The 19,730-nt window shown below is 45.1% G+C and overlaps 1 protein-coding gene across 3 annotated transcripts in view; it reads left to right on the top strand.

Moving 5' to 3' along the window:
* The window catches only part of SYT16 (synaptotagmin 16), a 399,083-nt gene that overhangs the window by 294,860 nt on the left and 84,493 nt on the right, over positions 1-19,730 (top strand). For 2 of the 3 annotated variants that reach the window (XM_063947697.1, XM_063947696.1), the window contains exon 2: positions 10,356-10,930. The exons of the other annotated variant lie outside the window; for it this stretch is intronic. In XM_063947697.1, coding sequence (XP_063803767.1) covers positions 10,429-10,930 — 502 coding nt within the window. In that variant the 5' untranslated portion in view covers positions 10,356-10,428. The remainder of the gene's footprint in view (positions 1-10,355; positions 10,931-19,730) is intronic. 3 annotated transcript variants of the gene reach the window in all.

Genomic DNA, 19,730 nt, shown 5'->3' with positions numbered 1-19,730 from the left:
TCGCTTCGAAAGAGCTCTTCCAGTCGGCCCCAAAGTGCGAACTCAGCGGGGTGTGGAGTTCGAGATAGAGAAGATTCTGGATTCCCGTTGCCGGTACGGTCGTCTACAAAACCTTATCGACTGGTCCGGTTATGGTCCTGAGGAGAGAAGTTGGGTGAATTCGTCAGATGTCCATGCTCCAAGGTTGGTCCGTGTCTTCCACAGAACTCATCCTTCCAAGCCACGTGGGTGTTCAGTGCCCACCCATAAAGGAGGGGGTACTGTCAGGAATCGACTCGCCACATCTGTCCGTCGGTGCGGACTCCGTCCGGGGTCCCTACGTTCTGCTGTCGTCCGCTCCTCTGCCACCAGACGTCATCCTGGGCCTAGGAATGCTCCTGTAACAGCGGGCGTGTGAGCACACCGCGTTCCCGCCGGGCCGCGGCATGGGCGCCGCCATGACAGTCTCCATCGGTCAGAGTACGGCGGCCAATCCGGAGCTTGGCCGTACCTCCTTTTCCCACTCCAACCAATGTCTGCATACCAGGGGGTATATCAGGAGCTGCAGGGTGAGCCTGTGGTTGTCCTGAACTTTGTGTCACTCCTGCGACCCATGTGCCTGGATTCCTCCGTGTTCCTGGTTACCTTCCTGGATCCTCCATGTTCCTGGTTACCTACCTGTTCCTCCGTGTTCCTGGTTACCTTCCTACATCTCCGTGGAACTACAAGCATCAGCAACCCCTTCATCTGTATTTGGCTCCACACCTAACTACAACCGCAGTGTGCTTCAGCCTCTGCAGTAGAGACTCTCTCTAGGTGTATTCCATCACCTCACCTGTGAAGCAGCTTGCTAGCTGCCTGTGCTTAACGAACTGCTCTGTGAACTTCCACCTGAGTCTCCTGCATCTGCTACCAGGTTTGCTACACATTTACTACCATCTCTGCTGGCTCCATGTTTTAAACCATTCTGGTTCTCACACCAGTGAACTTATCCATCATTACCATTTCCTCCATAGACTCTCAGCTTCCAAGCTGCACCATTTCCATTGCATACTTTTTATTGTTTATTGTTTATCTCCTTAGAATGTAAGCTCTCACGAGTAGGGCCCTCTTCCCTCATGTGCTTATACTTTTCTTACTTTAATAATCCTCAACTGCCCAGATCCCACAGTTTTTTGACCACCTGGTTCTTATCTCTATGTTTACTGGTGTAGTTATGCTTAGTTGCCCTGTACTTGTCCTATATTGTATTCAACTGTAAGTCACTGTTTTCCTATTTTTTATGTGCATTTGTACTCTGTAATTGGGCGCTGCGGAACCCTTGTGGCGCCATATAAATAAAGGATAATAATAATAATAATAATAATAATAATTTGTTTATTCCTGCACGTTATTCTGCTGCCTTATTGTGTGAACTTTTATGTTAATAAAACACCATTGCGCTGATGCGCAGAAACCCAATCCAGCCTCCTCACTTCTTCCATCCTACCTCCACTGACCCACTAGCGCCCCCTCCGAGGACACAAGCAAAACCGAACCTGACAGCATGGTTTGAACTTTAGACCGTAAGACAAAGGCTGAGGAGATGAAGTTCTCGGCTGCCCCGGAATCTAGGAGAGCTGAAACTTTCACTGTAGAACTTGGAACTTCTAATTGAATAGACAAGGTCGGTTCTTTCCCAGAACGTGATTCTAAAGTAACTCCTAGCTTAACCTCTCTTGAATAAGCTAGGAGCGAGAGTTTCCCGGTCGGAGTTTGCAGAATTTAACTAAATGTTCGGAGGACCCACAGTACATGCAGAGGTTACCCTGTCGACGACAAAGTCGTTCCTCCTCTGTGAGGCGAGAGCGCCCAATCTGCATAGGTTCTTCTGTCGTTACCGGAGACTGTGATGAAGAATCTTGTCGAGGCCTAGGATGATAACGTGGACTGGATCGCTCTGCCCTGGATTTCTCTAAACATCGCTCCCTGTAGCGTAGGTCAAGTTTGTTACAGAGAGAAATCAATTCATCCAGTTTAGTTGGCACATCCCGGATAGTTAAATCATCCTTGATTCTCTCTGAAAGTCCATTCCAAAACGCGGCGATCAGGGCCTCCTCATTCCAGTTTAACTCTGAAGACAACGTGCGAAACTGAATAATATATTGACTGACAGGATGTAAACCTTGACGTAGACGGAGAATCTCCAAAGATGCTGAGGTGGTCCTGCCTGGTTCGTCAAAGATTCTCCGGAAGGATGATACGAACTCCTTGTAATTAGAGAGGATAGGATCACCTCTTTCCCATAATGGTGATGCCCACTCCAGAGCCTGACCGGAGAGGAGGGCAATAATATATGCAACCTTAGAATGAGCTGATGGGAAACTGGCGGACAACAGTTCGAACTGGATCTCGCATTGATTCAGGAATCCTCTGCAAAGTTTTGGAGTTCCGTCAAACTTACTCGGAGAGGGTAACTGCAAGCGGGACGTAGGCAGCGTCACAGGAGAAGCTGTAGTGGTAACTGGGACAACCGGAGTTGGAATCTGGACTTGAGACGTTTTAATAGCCGTATGAAGAGTCTCTAAACGGTCTGCCATAGTTTGCATAAACTGCACTATATGTGTCTGTATAGACTCCTGGTTTTCCAGACGGGAAAGGATATCTGACGTAGCACCGCCTCCTGCGAATTGGTCACTTGACGGATCCATGTGGCCAGTGCTTACTGTCAGGTCCGGGTGTTTTTGTGAATCCGTTAACCCGGGACCAACCACAGGTGTAGGTGCTGGGGTATGAAGAAAGCAGGGAGGACGAAGAAAGTTCAGTTTCATATATTTATTAAAAATAACAATTCAGTAAAGAATTAAATGACAAGTTGTTAATCATCATATTATACTGAAGTATTGCAGGAATGGCAGAAATAATATGCAGGATAAATCTCAAAAACAAATAAAAGAAATGTTCATGGAACTGTATATAAAACAAGCTGATGAATAAATGTTGAATTGTCCAAATATAAACAAGCTTTGATGCTGAACTGCAGAATGTGTTTAACTGGGTAATGCAGACATGAAGAAATAACTGTAAGGATTTGCAATGAAGTTTTGAGAGTTAACTGAGAGGCTGTGAAGAATTATCCTTGTTATGGTAACATAGAAAATAAAAGTACTGAATTGGGTTACTTGCGAGTTCCGGAGATCACTGTGAAAACTGTAGCAGATGACAAGGTGATGAACGGGTTAAATGCAGAGTAGAACAAACAAACAGCTGAGGGTAGTGGAATCCTCCAAACTTTGTATGGTTGAAGACAGGCAGACAAGGTAACCTCATGCAAGACTCTGTGAATCCAACTGTTTCCAGTAGGTGTGCAATTAACTGACAGCACAGCGGAGAGCCGGTGGATCTTTAGCAGTGAAGGCTGCAGACGGACCTCTGGGAACGGAGGCGATATCTGGACCACGGGAATCACACAGGAATGCACGGAGAGAGCTCAGAGCTAGAGCACAGCGTTGATACAACAAAGCACTGGCCCAGAGTAACATAATCCCAGCCTACTTAAAGGCAGCACAAGCACGGGATTGGCTTACACCTGCCCACAGGTGTTTTCACAAGTGCTCTGTATTACCTATTTGGTCTCCAACATGGCCACCTCCTATACAGCAGACACACCGCAGTGCCTTAGGCCATTTGGTCCCCGCACTCTCAGTTACCAGAATCTGCATTACCTGTGCCACTGATCACGCCGCGTCCCCACACGGGCGCACAGCACCGCGAGCAACCGCACTGGCAACGGACGAACCCCAGAACCCGCAGAGGTGAGAGACCGGTTCGTGACAACAGGGCACAGCTAGTTCCCAGGAACAGAAGTCCTCCCCGGCCTCTACTACATCCAACGCATGACGCTGTTGCTCCGCTAAGGGAGTCCGCCCCAGTGGGAGCACGTCTTCGACTCTTCATCCACATCTGAGTTCACTCACAGGTGGTTCCCGGGGCAATAAAAAATTGTTTCTCATGGTTACAAGCTGGAATTCGAAAGGTGCCTCCTCGCCGGTTTTTCCTTATCGGACCTACCGGCTTCTCCCCCAGGAAGGGAGATAATATTAAATACAATTCACACATTGTATCTCCAACAGGTGGTGCTCAAGGTTCCCCTCCTGCAACAAGGAAGGCGATATGACTCAACCTTGGCTGTAGTCCCGAAACCGTACGGTTCGGTCAGACCTATTTTTAAAATTAAAATCTCTGAACCTATACGGGAAAAGGTTCAAATTTAAAGTGGAATCGCCCAGAGCGATCATCGCCAGCCTGGAAGGGTGGTATTTGATGGTGTATCTAAATATAAAGGCTGCATACCTATATGTTCCCATTTATCCACCCCATCAGGCGTACCTGACAATTGCGGTACAGGATTGTCATTACCAATTTCAGGGTAATTGACGGAAATAATGGTGCTCCTACGCAAGCAATGAGTCACAGTTGTCCCATACTTGGACGATCTCCTAATAAGGGCGAGATCAAAAGAGCAGTTGTTGAACAGCGTGTCACTTTCGCTGAAGGTGTCACAGCAACACGGCTGGATTCTCAATTTCCCGAGGTCACAGTTGGTTCCTATAACTCGTCTGCCCTTCTTTGCTATGATTCTGGATACAGACCAGAAATGGGTTTACCTTCAGATAGAGAAGGCCCAGGAACTCATGACTTTAGTCAGGGACCTATTGAAACCAAGACAGGTGTCAGTGCATCACTGCACTCGAGTCCTGGGAAAAACATTCCCTTCAGCAGGTTCCATGCGAGGACTTTCCAATGGGACCTACTGGACAAGTGGTCCGGGTCACATCTACAGATTCATCAGTTGATCACCCTATCCCCCAGGGCCAGGGTATCTCTCCTGTGGTGGCTGCAGAGTGCTCACCTTCTAGAGGGCCGCAGATTTGGCATTCAGGACTAGATCCTGATGACCACAGACGCGAGCCTCCGAGGCTGGGGAGCAGTCACACAGGGAAGAAATTTCCAAGCTCTTTGGTCAAGTCAAGAAACTTGTCTTCACATCAACATATTGGAACTAAGGGCCATATACAACGCCCTACATCAAGCGGAGACCTTTCTTCGCGACCAACCGGTTCTGATCCAGTCAGACAACGTCACCGCAGTAGCTCATGTAAACCACCAAGGCGGCACAAGGAGCAGAGTGGCGATGGCGAAAGCCACCAGAATTCTTCGCTGGGCGGAGAATCATGTAAGAGCACTGTCAACAGTGTTCATTCCGGAAGTGAACAACTGGGAAGCAGACTTCCTCACCAGACATACGTCCTGGAGAGTGGAGACTTCATCAGGAAGTCTTCGCGCAGATTGCAGTTCGGTGGGGACTGCCACAGATAGACAGGATGGCGTCCCGCCTCAACAAAAAGCTGCAGAGTTATTGCGCCTGGTCAAGAGACCCCCAGGCAGTAGCGGTAGACGCCCTAGTGACAACCGTGGGTATTCCAGTCAGTCTATGTATTTCCTCCTCTTCCTCTCATACCCAAGGGTTGAGAATAATAAGAAAAAGGAGGAGTGAGAACAATCCTCATTGTTCCAGATTGGCCACGAAGGATCTGGTATCTGGATCTGCAGGAAATGCTTACAGAAAATCCGTGGCCTCTTCCTCTAAGGCAGGACCTGTTGCAACAGGGCCCATGTCTGTTCCAAGACTTACCGCGGCTGCGTTTGACGGCATGGCGGTTGAACGCCGGATCCTAGCGGAAAAAGGCATTCCGGATGAGGTCATTCCTACGCTGATAAAGGCTAGGAAGGACATGACATCTTAACATTATCACCGTATATGGCGAAAATATGTTTCTTGGTGTGAGGCCAGGAATGCTCCTACGGAAGAATTCCATCTGGGCCGTTTCCTTCACTTCCTACAAACTGGAGTGAATTTTGGCCTAAAACTTAGGCTCCATTAAGGTTCAGATTTTGGCCCTATCCATTTTCTTTCAATAAAACTTGGCTTCTCTACCAGAAGTTAAGACGTTTGTAAAAGGAGTGCTGCGTATTCAGCCTCCTTTTGTGCCTCCGGTGGCACCTTGGGATCTTAACGTGGTGTTAAGTTTCCTAAAGTCACACTGGTTTGAACCACTTAAAACGGCGGAGTTAAAATATCTCACGTGGAAGGTGGTCATGTTATTAGCCTTGGCTTCGGCTAGACGTGTGTCAGAATTAGCGGCTTTGTCACATAAAAGCCCCTATCTGGTTTTCCATATGGATAGAGCAGAATTGCGGACCCGTTCGCAATTTCTGCCAAAAGTGGTATCATCTTTTCATATGAACCAACCTTTTGTGGTGCCTGTGGCTACACGTGACTTGGAGGATTCAGAGTTACTTGATGTGGTCAGGGCTTTGAAAATTTACATGGCCAGAACGGCTAGAGTCAGGAAAACTGAAGCGCTGTTTGTCCTGTATGCATCCAACAAGATTGGTGCCCCTGCTTCAAAGCAAACTATTGCTCGCTGGATTTGTAACACGATTCAGCAAGCGCATTCTACGGCTGGATTGCCGTTACCAAAATCGGTCAAGGCCCATTCCACTAGGAAGGTGGGCTCTTCTTGGGCGGCTGCCCGGGGGGTCTCGGCACTACAGCTGTGTCGAGCTGCTACTTGGTCGGGTTCAAACACTTTTGCAAAATTCTATAAGTTTGATACCCTGGCTGAGGAGGACCTCATGTTTGCTCAATCGGTGCTGCAGAGTCATCCGCACTCTCCCGCCCGTTTGGGAGCTTTGGTATAATCCCCATGGTCCTTACGGAGTCCCCAGCATCCTCTAGGACATTAGAGAAAATAAGATTTTACTTACCGGTAAATCTATTTCTCGTAGTCCGTAGAGGATGCTGGCGCCCGTCCCAAGTGCGGACTTCTTCTGCAATACTTGTATATAGTTATTGCTGCAATAAGGGTTACGTTATAGTTGCATCGGTCTTGCACTGATATGTTGTTTTCATACTGTTAACTGGGTAGTTATCACAAGTTATACGGTGTGGCTGGTATGAATCTTGCCCTTGGATTAACAAAATCCTTTCCTTGTACTGTCCATCTTCTCTGAGCACAGTTTCTCTAACTGAGGTCTGGAGGAGGGGCATAGAGGGAGGAGCCAGTGCACACCAGGAACTAAATTCTTTCTTAAAGTGCCCATGTCTCCTGCGGAGCACGTCTATCCCCATGGTCCTTACGGAGTCCCCAGCATCCTCTACGGACTACGAGAAATAGATTTACCGGTAAGTAAAATCTTATTATCTCTCTGTCTGGGGGAGATGTATCAAACCCTCTAAAGAACACAGTTGGAGAAGTTACCCAAAGTAACCAATCAGCTTCTAGCTATTATTTTATGAAGTACATTGTATAAAATGATAGCTAGAAGCTGGTTCGTTGCTATGGGCAACTTCTCCAACTCTCCTCTTTAGAAGGTTTGAGAAATCTTCCTCTAGTTCTCTCAACTGAAACTAACAGCACTATTGGAGAAATTCAATTATGAGCGAAGTTCTCACCCCCACAAGTACGTGCGGTGGCTATATACTGCACTAATGCTATCCCTGGGTTTGCGGGTTTTTGTTCACAGCCTCATACAGAACAGCAAACCTTAAGGGCTGAAACACACGCGCCGGTTTTCTCCGGATGGCAAAAAGCCGGACAAGCTTTGTCCGGCTTTTTGCCATCCGGCAGAGTTTTTCACACACAACGGCTTTGAGCCGTGTGTAATGCTGTGCGCATGCGCAGCAGCAGACACGGCTTGAAAAAAAAACGTGTGTGAAAGCTCCCCTTCACACACACGGTCCACTGCCTTCAAAGACGGCACGGCACCGGCCCGGCAACCGGACCTTCCAGTGGATATTTCTAGCTGCAACCCGGCAGCCGGGCCGGCGCCGTGCAGTGTGAAGAGAAGAGACCCTACCCCACACACTGTTAATTACAATACCGGCACGGGAAAAAGCCATCCGGCTTTTTTCCGGCCGGCAAAAGCCGGTGCGTGTGTTTCAGCCCTAAGGCTGTAACTTGCAAAATACAGGACACAGTGCTATTTAATAAAACAACAGATTCAGGATATACAGAAAATCATATATTTTCAAAAGACTACAGGTAATATTTTCTTTAATATGTCAGAGTTTAACAGTTAGGGGGCTAACACAATAGTTAAGTGGCTTCCACAATAGTTAGGTGGCTTAAACAAAAGGTAGTGGGTTTACACAATAGTTAGGGACTTAAACAATAGTTAAGGGGCTTGCACAATAGTTAGGGGACTGACACAATAGTTAGGGGGCTGACACAATAATGAAGGGGTTTCCACCAAGGTTAAGGGGCTTACACAATAGTTAGGTGGTTTACTGCAAAATATTTCACTTTACTGTACCATACACCACCTTAAGTGGAGTGTAAATGGGTAGGACATGCACAGACTGCCCCTGCAAAAATGTCTTAATTAGGGGGCTTACACAATAATCTGTCCACTTAAACACGTGGAGTTTCTGTCCATTCAACTTTCTCAAGCTTACATTGCCAAAGGTCAGAATACCATGTGACACACAATTGGGGTGATTTCAATTAGCCATGGTAATTAACTGCAGCTAATCGATCCCCTGTGGGATCCAAGCCAGCTGCACTTATCAGGGTTTTCTTTTCCATAGGACCGGCAGTTTGGGTCCTGCACATGCGCACGGTACCATACATCGGTACTTTGCGACATAGGCAGCTACAACAATGGGACCTGAATCAGGCCCGCTGTGAATGAAGGTTGTCTCCATACATTGTGCAGTGTCTCCTTCTCTGTCCCTGTCGGATGGTCTGCTGCATGATCCAGTCTATGCAGTATATGGCCAGCTTAACTTTTTCCCCATGAAATATGAAAATTGGATGCAATGACATTATAAGTTTAGCTAAATATTCTTATTTCTATCTTCAATCCAAGCCTATGCAAACCCTATAACATTAGCCCACATCCTAAATCTGAAGCTACTCCTAGAACTAATGGTTTCAATGTATGTTCTTTTTATTAATGGAGACTGAATTTCTACTTTGACTGTGCAGTCATAGTATAATTAGCTTTAGGGTGCTGGGTGCTATTTTTTTACAACATGTATCTATTGTACAACAGTTTCCCATAAATAAATGTTGTCTTGTGACACATCACATACAGATGTGTTCACATACATCTAGCCTCCTGGTACGTTAAAGAGCTCTTCTAGTCACGCCATGCCGTGGTGTAACTTGGTAGCACAGTATCTTTTTGTGACTTTTTTTTGCATCGCTATGTGATTATGATACACACGCAACTTATGCTGATTAAAATGATATGCAGCATGCCTATTCTCTCTGTGCGGCCGCGGCTGTATCTGCATATGAAATGGTACGCTACAGAGTTTTCCTGGTAAACACTGTAACGTACAATTTCCTATGCAGATACAGCCCCAGTCTTACACAGAATATAGGCATGCCGTATATAATTTTAATCAGCATACGCTGCTTAAGCGTCCTATTTGCATAGCGATGCAAATAAGATGCATATTTGGCAGAAAAGACGCACTGACGCTAGCAGAGTTGTGCAGGACCTGTCAGCTCACTCACGCCAGGCATCTCCCGCTACGTGGGGTATTGCAACAAGATGTATGAGAACACATCTGTATACCTGTATCATTCCACGGACGTGTACAGAATATAGGCATGCCGCATGTCATTTTAATCAGCAAAACCTGCTTGTGCGTCCTATTCCCATCATTTTGTGGATAAGGCGCATTTTAGTGGAAACAGTTGCACAAAAAGATGCTTGTTGCTACCAAGCCACGGCATAGCGTGACTAGTACGGCTGTTTAACGTGCAGGGAGGCTAGATGTGAGTGGACACATCTGTATATAGGGCCTGTGAGATACAACTTGGGTGACTTTTGAGGACAAATGGATCATTTCCTTTTAAACTAATCAACTCACATAATGTAACTTACTTTCCGGTTTGTGAGATTTTCGCGGGCTTTCCCTTCAGAAATCTTGCGTGATGATGCATGCGAGTTACGTGGGACCCAGAAATCTTGCACCATATTAAATAGTGCAAGTTAAAGAACAAACTTAGATCATACTTGCAGCGAGATGATGTGAGTTTGTTGTCGCACATTGACTCGCACCCCTAAAGTTTTGAATTACATGTTTATTTCTTTCCTAAAACTAAAATTGTTGTATTTTACATATGGAGTACAGTCTGTTGCCGTGAAATAGAACAAAGACAATTAGCTAGGTGCTCGTTCTGTACAGTAAACTAGTGCTTGTGTTATTCATTCATCTATACATCCAATTTAGTTGAATATGCATATATTTTGTGATCCGTTTGTCACTCGTCATGAGATAGAAAAGTGGTTTAATTTCAATGATGCTTATTCTATAGCTCACAGACTTAAAATTGTGGCATACCGGCAAAATTGAAAACCTGGTGTATTCTCGATGGTCAAATTCTGGTCATGGTGTTAGACATGGCTGGCCAGAATTTCTTACAGCCAGTATCATCATGGATATCTCGTATGTGTGAAGCCGTTTATCTGACTGGAGGATCTACAACCGAAGCTGTTACAAATAAACCGGAGTCCACAACGAACGGTGACCAAGACTCGGATTACAGCAATGAGGATGAACACAGCCTGGACCAGTGTCACAAATTTGAATTATTCTATGAAAATCCACCACTAGTTATACATTCTGATGCTGAGCCATGGACATCCGATGAGGAGGAAACTGTTGAGCAGACACAACAGAGTCAAGTAGATTCACAAATAGCGGAACACTGTGAAAATCCACCACCCTCTGAAAAATCATCTAACTCTGCAATTAGGATCCGTGGCGAGAGCAGCTTCGCAGAATCACATTCTTCAATACCAGAGGATGAAGAGTATGTTAATAATCAATTAAAAATTCTTTTGAGAGACACCGAAACGCCAACCTTTAGCTCTGCAGGAACAATTTATGGTAAGAAACTCTGCAGGTAAGATTATCCATATTCTTGCTCTACCTAAACTTTAACTCTGTATCTTATCTTTATATCTTAACATCTTCTTCTTTGTCTCTGCTGGAGTATATAAACCGATGTTCTAGATAATGTAGTTACATCACAAAAAGCAATTATTCCAAATAATTATCTCTAAAATGTTTATCTGCTGCAGATTCATAGTGCATAATAATGTTTTTGTTGTATAATACATATTTGTCTTGAGAAAGACGTCTATACATATTGTACCACTTTGGCATTCTACTTGAACTCCATATATCCAACTGAACTGGCTTGTATATATAGACAATATTAGAAAACTACTGTAATTTTGGATGACTTTTTGTGACAGTGTATTGAGTCATTTGGTGGTTTAGAAAATTAAGTAGTTACCAGAAGCAGCATTGGTTGCTGTTGACAGATGGAGATTGTCTTTGGAATTATTGAATTCAATGCTGCCAATGATTATGCCTCTATCACATGTAAAATGTTAAGTTATTTTTTTTATGTTAGCAATGACCACAGAGGTAACGTACTTTTAAAATGATTGGGGTTGCTCACATTACCCTCCAGGACTGGATTAATCATTAAGCAAACTATGCATGTGCTAAGGGTATCAAGGGAAAGGAGGCACCATCAAAATTTTCAATTGTCGGATTTACCATGGACCATATGGTGCAGAACTGCAAATGGTTTAGCTGAACCAAGTTCCACAAAAAAGGGGCTCCCAAAATAAATGGGGAAAAAAAAAATAGGATTTTAATACCTACCGGTAAATCCTTTTCTCCTAGTCCGTAGAGGATGCTGGGGTCCACTTCAGTACCATGGGGTATAGACGGTTCCGCAGGAGCCATGGGCACTTTAAGACTTTTCAAGGGTGTGAACCGGCTCCTCCCTCTATGCCCCTCCTCCAGACCTCAGTATAGGAACTGTGCCCAGGGACACGGACATTTTGAGGAAAGGAATTACTTTTAATTTAACGGTGAGATTCATACCAGCTCACACCTCAACCATGCCGGACAACATGGCATTCAACACAACACATGCCAACGGGCATGAACAATCTTTGCAGCAACATGCTGAAAATAACCGTAACTACAAACTAATAACTGCAGGAAAAGTACGCACTGGGTCGGGCGCTCAGCATCCTCTACGGACTAGGAGAAAAGGATTTACCGGTAGGTATTAAAATCCTATTTTCTCATACATCCTAGAGGATGCTGGGGTCAACTTCAGTACCATGGGGTTATACCAAAGCTTCAGTACGGGCGGGAAAGTGCGGCTGACCCTGCAGCACCGATTGACCAAACTGTAGGTCCTCATCGGCCAAGGTGTCAAACTTATAAAACTTAGCAAACGTGTTTGCTCCTGACCAAGTATCTGCTCGGCAAAGTTGTAATGCCGAGACTCCCCCCGGGCAGCCGCCCAGGACGAGCCCACCTTTCTAGTAGAATGGGCAGTCACCGAATTCGGTACCGGCAATTCTGCCGTAGAATGAGTGTGCTGAATCGTACCTCTGATTCAGTGCGCAATAGTCTTCTTAGAAGCAGGACACCCAATCTTGTTGGGAGCATACAGGACAAACAGAGGCTCTGTTTTCCTTATCCAAGTTGTTCTTGCAACATAGATTCTCAAAGCCCTGACCACATCAAGGGAATTTGAAGCAGCAATGGTGTCAGTAGCCACTGGCACCACAATAGGTTGGTGTACATGGAAAGAAGAAAACCACCTTTGGAAGAAATTGTTGACGCGTTCGTAACTCAGCCCTATCTTCATGGAAGATCAGGTAAGGGCTCTTGTGAGACAAGGTCCCTAACTCAGACACCCTTCTTGCGTATGCCAAGGCCAACAGCATGACCACTTTCCAAGTGAGAAATTTCAACTCCATCTCCTGGAGAGGTTCAAACCAATCCAATTGAAGGAATCGTAAAACCATGTTAAGATCCCATGGTGCCACAGGAGGCACAAATGGAGGTTGGATGTGTAGCACCCCTTTCACGAAAGTCTGAACTTCTGGAAGGGAGGCCAATTGTTTCTGAAAGAAAACGGACAAAGCCGAAAGCTGGCCCTTGATTGAACCCAATCGTAGGTCTGCATCCACACCCGCCTGGAGAAAATGGAGAAAACGTCCTAACTGAAAACTCTTCCGTTGGAGCCTTCTTGGTTTTACACCAAGACACATATTTTCTCCAAATACGGTGGTAATGTTTAGACGTTACTCCTTTCCTGGCCTGAATAAGAGTGGGAATGACTTCTTTGGGAATACCCTTTCGGGCTAGGATCCGGCGCTCAACAGCCATGCCGTCAAATGTAGCCACGGTAAGTCTTGATACACGTACAGTCCCTGCTGTAGCAGGTCCTTGTGAAGAGGAAGAGGCCGAGGATCTTCTATGATCAATTTTTTGAAGATCTTGATACCAAGCCCTCTTTGGCCAGTCTGGGACCATGAGGGTCGCTCAAACTCCTGTTCTCCTTATGATTTTGAGAACTTTTGGTATCAGTGCAAGTGGAGGGAAGACATATACCGACCGGAACACCCACTGGGTCACTAGTGCATCCACTGCTATTGCTTGAGGGTCTCTCAACCTGGAACAATATCTCTGAAGCTTCTTCTTGGTGGAGGCCCCATTCTCCTGGATGGAGATCGTGTCTGCTGAGGAAGTCTGCTTCCCAGTTGTCCACTCCCGGAATGAAAATTGCCGACAGCTCTTGCATGTCTTTCTGCCCAGCGGAGGAACTTTTTCACCTCTGCTTTTCGTTCCACCCTGACGGTTTATGTACGCGACTGCTGTTACATTGTCTGACTGAATCTGCACGGGTTGATCTTGAAGAAGATGTACCGCTTGTAGAAGGCCGTTGTAAATGGCTCTCAACTCCAGAACGTTTATGTGAAGACAAGTTTCTTGACTTGACCATCTTCCTTGGAAGCTCTCCCCCTGTGTGACTGCTCCCCAGCCTCGGAGACTTGCATCCGTGGTCACCAGGATCCAGTCTTGAATCCCGAACCTGCGTCCCTCTAGGAGGTGAGAACTGTGTAGCCACCACAGGAGCTAAATTCTGGCTTTGGATGACAGGATTATCCTCTGGTGCATGTGTAGGTGGGATCCGGACCACTTGTCCAATAGGTCCCCCTGGAATATACTGGCATGGAATCAGCCAAACTGTGTTGCCTCGTAGGCCGCTACCATCTTTCCCAACAACCGAATGCATTGATGAATCGACACTCTTGTTGGTTTCAGAATTTGTTTGACCATTCTCTGGATTTCCAGAGCCTTTTCTACTGGAAGAAATACCCTCTGTACTTCTGTGTCCAGTATCATCCCGAGAAAGGACAATTTTGTCGTCGGTTCCAATTGTGACTTTGGAAAATTTATGATCCAACCATGACGTTGGAGTATTGTCAGGGAGAGTGCAATGTTCTGCATCAACTTTTCCCTGGACCTCGCTTTTATTAGGAGATCATCCAGATAAGGAATTATATTGACTCCTTGCAGTCGAAGGAGGACCATCGCCTCCGCCATTACTTTGGTGAATACCCTCGGTACCGTGGAGAGTCCGAACGGCAACGTCTGAAACTGGTAATGACAATCCTGTACTGCGAATCTCAGATAAGCTTGATGCGGAGGATAAATGGGAACATGTAAGTAGGCATCTTTTATGTCCACTGACACCATGAATTCCCCCTCCTCCAGACTGGAAATCACTGCCCTCAGAGATTCCATCTTAAACTTGAACCTTTGCAGGTAGAGATTCAGATTTTTCAGGTTTAGAAATGGTCTGACCGAGCCGTCCGGCTTCGGAACTACAAATAGGCTTGAATAAAAACCTTTCTCCTTGTTGAGACAAGGGAACCAGGACAATGACTTGATCCTGACACAATCACTGTATTGCTGCTGTTACCACTTCCCTATCCGGGACAGAAGCTGGTAAGGTCAATTCGAAAATACGGCCTGGGGAAATGTCATGAAACTCCAGTTTATACCCGTGGGACTCTCTTTGTACGGCCCACGTGTCTAGGCCAGATTGAACCCAGAACTGACTGAAGAGTTTCAGACGTGCCCCCACCTGAGCAGACTGCCGCAAGGGAGCCCCAGCATCATGCTGAAGATTTGGCATAAGCAGAGGTTGATTTCTGCTCCTGCGAGACACTGTGGACTTTATTTCCTTTTCCCCTATCTTTACCCACAAAGAAAGGGGGGACCTTTACCCTTTCTTTTTTTTTTTATGTGGTCGAAAATACTGCATCTGAGAGTGATGTATCTTTTACGCCGGCGCAGGAGCATTAGGCAAGATTGTCGACTCTACCTGCGTTAGCCGCAGAACTAAAGCGTCCAGCCCATCTCCAAATAAGGCCTCACCTTTATATGGGGGAGCCTCCATATTCCTTTTGGAGTCTGCGTCAGCATTCCATTGGCTAATCCACAACGCCCTCCGTGCTGAGATTGCCACGGTAGTGTTTCTTGATTTCAAGATACCAATATCTTTCATGGTTTCTAGCACGTACGCAGCAGCATCTATGATATGACCTAACGTTAGGAGTATCTCGTCTCCATCTATTGTGTCAATGTCTAATGACAAGTTTTCTGACCACTTTTCAATAGCACTACTCACCCACTCACAGACAATGGTATGGCTGAGTAGTGTCCCATTGGCCACATCATTAGATCACCTCACGAACTTATGGTCTGCCAGCTCCTTAAGTGAAGCCATTCCAGGTGCAGGGAGAAACACTTTTTTCCTTTTATGACAGAGCCCTGTCTAATATGTGGGGTGACTCCAACCTTTTGGAAAAAAGGTAAGCTGCATGAATTCCTTTTGGGAATCTGAAATTTCTTTTCAGGTTAAATCAGACTCCCTCCAAGACTGTTCAACTCATGAGGTGGAGAGAAAATTACATTACTTCTTTACTAAAGTAAACCCTCTCCTGTGGTAAAAGAGGGGGCTTTGTAACTTCTAACACCTCCTTTATAGCTAAAACATGTTTTGAATTATTTTCGCTAACTTAGGACCTATTCCCCTGGAATCACTAGTGTCGACACAGGAATCAGAGTCCGTGTCGGTATCAGTTTGTACTACTTGTACAAATTTGTATGTGACCCTGAGGGGTCCCTGTGGATGAAAGGCAGAACTATTAAAAATCACATCTTCAACAGATTATTTCAGTTTTCTGCATGAGATTCAGTCCAACCTCTTACTGATATGATTCACACTATCACGTAACCTTTCACCCAGTCAGGCTCTTGGTGTCATATTACAACTCTGTGTCCCTAACATGGCTCCCACAGAGGAAGAGCTCATGGCTCCCACAGAGGAAGAGCTCCCTGCCTCAGACATGTCACACATGTGCACAATCACACCACAGACACTCCGGGCTTATAGGGGACAGACCCACAGTAAAATCTGTCAGAAGGACACAGAAATGAATTGCCAGTCCACAACTCAGCGCTTAAATAAAAAATCCCTGTGTCAGTGTACTTTGTACACAGAGACTTTCCGCTCTCTCTCTCTCTCTCTCTATATATATATATATATATATATATATATACATATATTGCCATAATATCACAATATACACTCCCCCCCCCCTCTTCGTACTCTGATACTAAACAAAAACTGAGAGGAGGATCAGCGTTTTTCCCCCTGCTTTTTGCTGGAAGAAAATGGCGCTGAGCAGTGTGCTGGCTGACTGAGGAGGAAGCCTCGCCCCCGCAATGGCGCGTTTCTCTTCAGAGCTTTTGATACCAATATTTATACTTGCGGGGGTAGGGCTGTGCCTCGGCATCTTATGCCCTCCTTTTTTGCCAGTTTCTAGGTTTCAAGCTACCCAGGGTGCCCCCCCCCCCACGCCCTGCACTCTGCAGTGCTAGTGTATGTGTGGGTAGCATGGCGCGCAGTGTTCCCGCCCGCTGCGCGGTACCTTTTAGCCGTCACAATGTCTGAAGATTTCTTCTTACACTCACCTGTCTTCTGACTTCTGGCTCTGTAAGGGGGGTGACGGCGGGCTGTGGGAGTGAGCACATAGCCGCAGCTAGCGTTCAGTTCCCTTCAGGAGCTAATGGTGTCCTGTCAGCCAGAAGCAGAGCCATGAAACTATTTAGGAAGTTGGTTCCTACTTCTGCCCCCTAAGTTCCACGAAGCAGGGAGACTGTTGCCAGCAGTTCTCCCTAAAAAAATAAAAATCTAACATAAGTCTTTTCAGAGAAACTCAGTAGATCTCCCCTGGAGTGCATCCAGTCTGCCTGGGCACATTTTCTAAACTGAGGTCTGGAGGAGGGGCATAGAGGGAGGAGCCAGTTCACACCCTTGAAAAGTCTTAAAGTGCCCATGGCTCCTGCGGAACCGTCTATACCCCATGGTACTTAAGTGGACCCCAGCATCCTCTACGGATGTATGAGAAATATATATATATATATATATATATATATATATGTACTGTATATAAATATATACTGTGTAAGTGTGTGTGTGTGTATGTATGTATGTCATGTTTAAATGCAGAAAGGAGGATCACAAACTATATGTGATCTAAGCTGTGGTGATTGCCTGCAGTAATAATCACCGGTAATGATTTCAAGTGACTGTACATATAGAATTTTGTATTCTTTCAGCTTGGATGTGACAAAATGGCTGACAGGCGATGTCCTGCATTTGACCTCCATGCATCTAGGCTGGGGGAGATCTACAGACCCTAAAGTTAGGACTGAAAGCAATGCTTCATTTGCGATAACCAGACCAGAAGTTATAAATCCTGATAAGTGGGACATGTCCAGATCAATCACCTGATAGGAAGTAAAGGAATTTCACATGTTTAGATGACTAAGCCACTAAACTTCCTGGCTAGTCATAAAAACCGCCAGGGGTGACAAGGTACAGATCCTCACAGACCTCACTCTCTTTTAAAGAGAGTCATACAGTATGCCTTTGGGCTACACCTCCTCCCCCTGCCTGTTGCCAAGCACCAACAGTATGTACAAATGGTGTATGTTTAGTGCACAGCAGGGAAGTGGTTAAAAATCCCAATGGTGGGGGCCTGCTGCAGCTGAGGGCTATATCTGTCCCTCTCACTGGGACAGAGAGGGCATTTCTTGGGGACTCGACTACTGTGTATGTTAGAAATGACCACGGTTATTCTGTGATACCCCCCCAACAGAACCACCTAAATTCATTTGGGTGAGTTAGGTTTTCTGTATTTTAATTTCTTTTCATTTGGTTTTGAGATTACTGTACTCTGTGTGTTTTTAAAATATTATTAATCATCTTTGTATCATCTTTTTGTAACTAAAGTTCTGAAGTATTCTTAAAATTAAACATCTAATTTTTAGTTCTGATTCTGTGATTCTTATGAACGAAGGCCTCGTGTGGCCCACGTCTACCTACTTTTCTAAGTATTGCAGTGTATGTGTGACAGGTAGAAGTGAAGACTACCTTGCGTTTAGATGCTAATTTCCTCTTGCTGGTGGCAGCTAAGGTGTTTGATTAATTCCAAGTGTCAAAAGTGATCCCCACGACGCATGTGGCAGTTCCCAAATTGGCGTATTTGCAGAATTGGCCGGCAGCGTTGTGACAATGTATATAACAAAAAAGATATCCCAGTGCAGTAATATATACAGAACTGTAAATTGAGTGTGTAATGGAATTATGGGTAGATCCACCTCAACAGGTCGATGGATCTACCCATAATTCCATCACACACTGAATTTACAGTTCTGTATATATTAGCACACTGGGATATCTTTTTGTTGTTGTTATGTGGTTATCTAAGGTCCTAACTAACGGGTCCTATCCATAGTGCTGCTTCATAGCGCAAACTAGGGAGTATTTCTTGTTTTTCTTTTATTTATATATATATATATATTTATTAGTCCTCCTGTTGCTATGAATAGCAATCTGCACGTCACTCCACAAATTTAATTAATCCAATTTTATTAAAAGGTGGTTACAATACCAAAGAGATTCTTGATCATGTATAGATTCAGAATTTGCCGTATGCCGGCATACGGCAAATGCTGTACCTACAGTATACATGATCAAGAATCTCTTTGGTATTGTAACCACCTTTTAATAAAATTGGGTTAATTCAATTTGTGGAGTGACGTGCAGATTGCTATTCATAGCAGCAGGAGGACTATTTGCATACAGCACGAGCACCCAAACTTCTGAATATCATCGCATGGGAGTGCCGGATTATCAGGATACATATATATATATATATATATATATATATATACACATAATAATAATATTAATAATACAATAGTAATAATAGAGGTTAATGCATACCTCCCGGCATTGTACATGGGCAAGTTGGAACTCCTGTGTGCGCTGAAGGCATGCCCCAAGCCTTTCTGTCTCCTGTGAATATAAGCTGTCCACATGTACTCAGCATCTATTCACCGCTGCAAGGGACAGGGATCCTCCCAACTCCCCCCAAAATAGGGACAATGTGGCCCGCGTGTAGGACAGTGGGATAGTCCCAAAAAAGGGAACAGGCTGTCAAAAATCGACACAGTTGGGAGGTTGATTTTACTGAGATTTGTTTTGAAAGGTCTGATGAAAGACTTTGCAATTAGAAAAAGTACAGTAGAAACATTGAATGTCAATAGATTAAGTTCCCCCCTGTAAACAAACCATGGCTATCCAATTTTTTATAAAAAAACAGAAAGCCGACATAATTCTTTTACAAGAGCACATTTTCAAACTGTTACATAGAAACATAGAATTTGACGACAGATAAGAACCGCTTGGCCCATCTAGTCTGCCCCTTTTTTTTTTATCCTTTAG

The sequence above is a fragment of the Pseudophryne corroboree genome, chromosome 12, assembly GCF_028390025.1.
Source record: "Pseudophryne corroboree isolate aPseCor3 chromosome 12, aPseCor3.hap2, whole genome shotgun sequence".
Lineage (NCBI taxonomy): Eukaryota > Metazoa > Chordata > Amphibia > Anura > Myobatrachidae > Pseudophryne > Pseudophryne corroboree.
The sequence above is the reverse complement of the archived record's forward strand: the minus strand, read 5'-3'. Positions and strand labels throughout refer to the sequence as shown.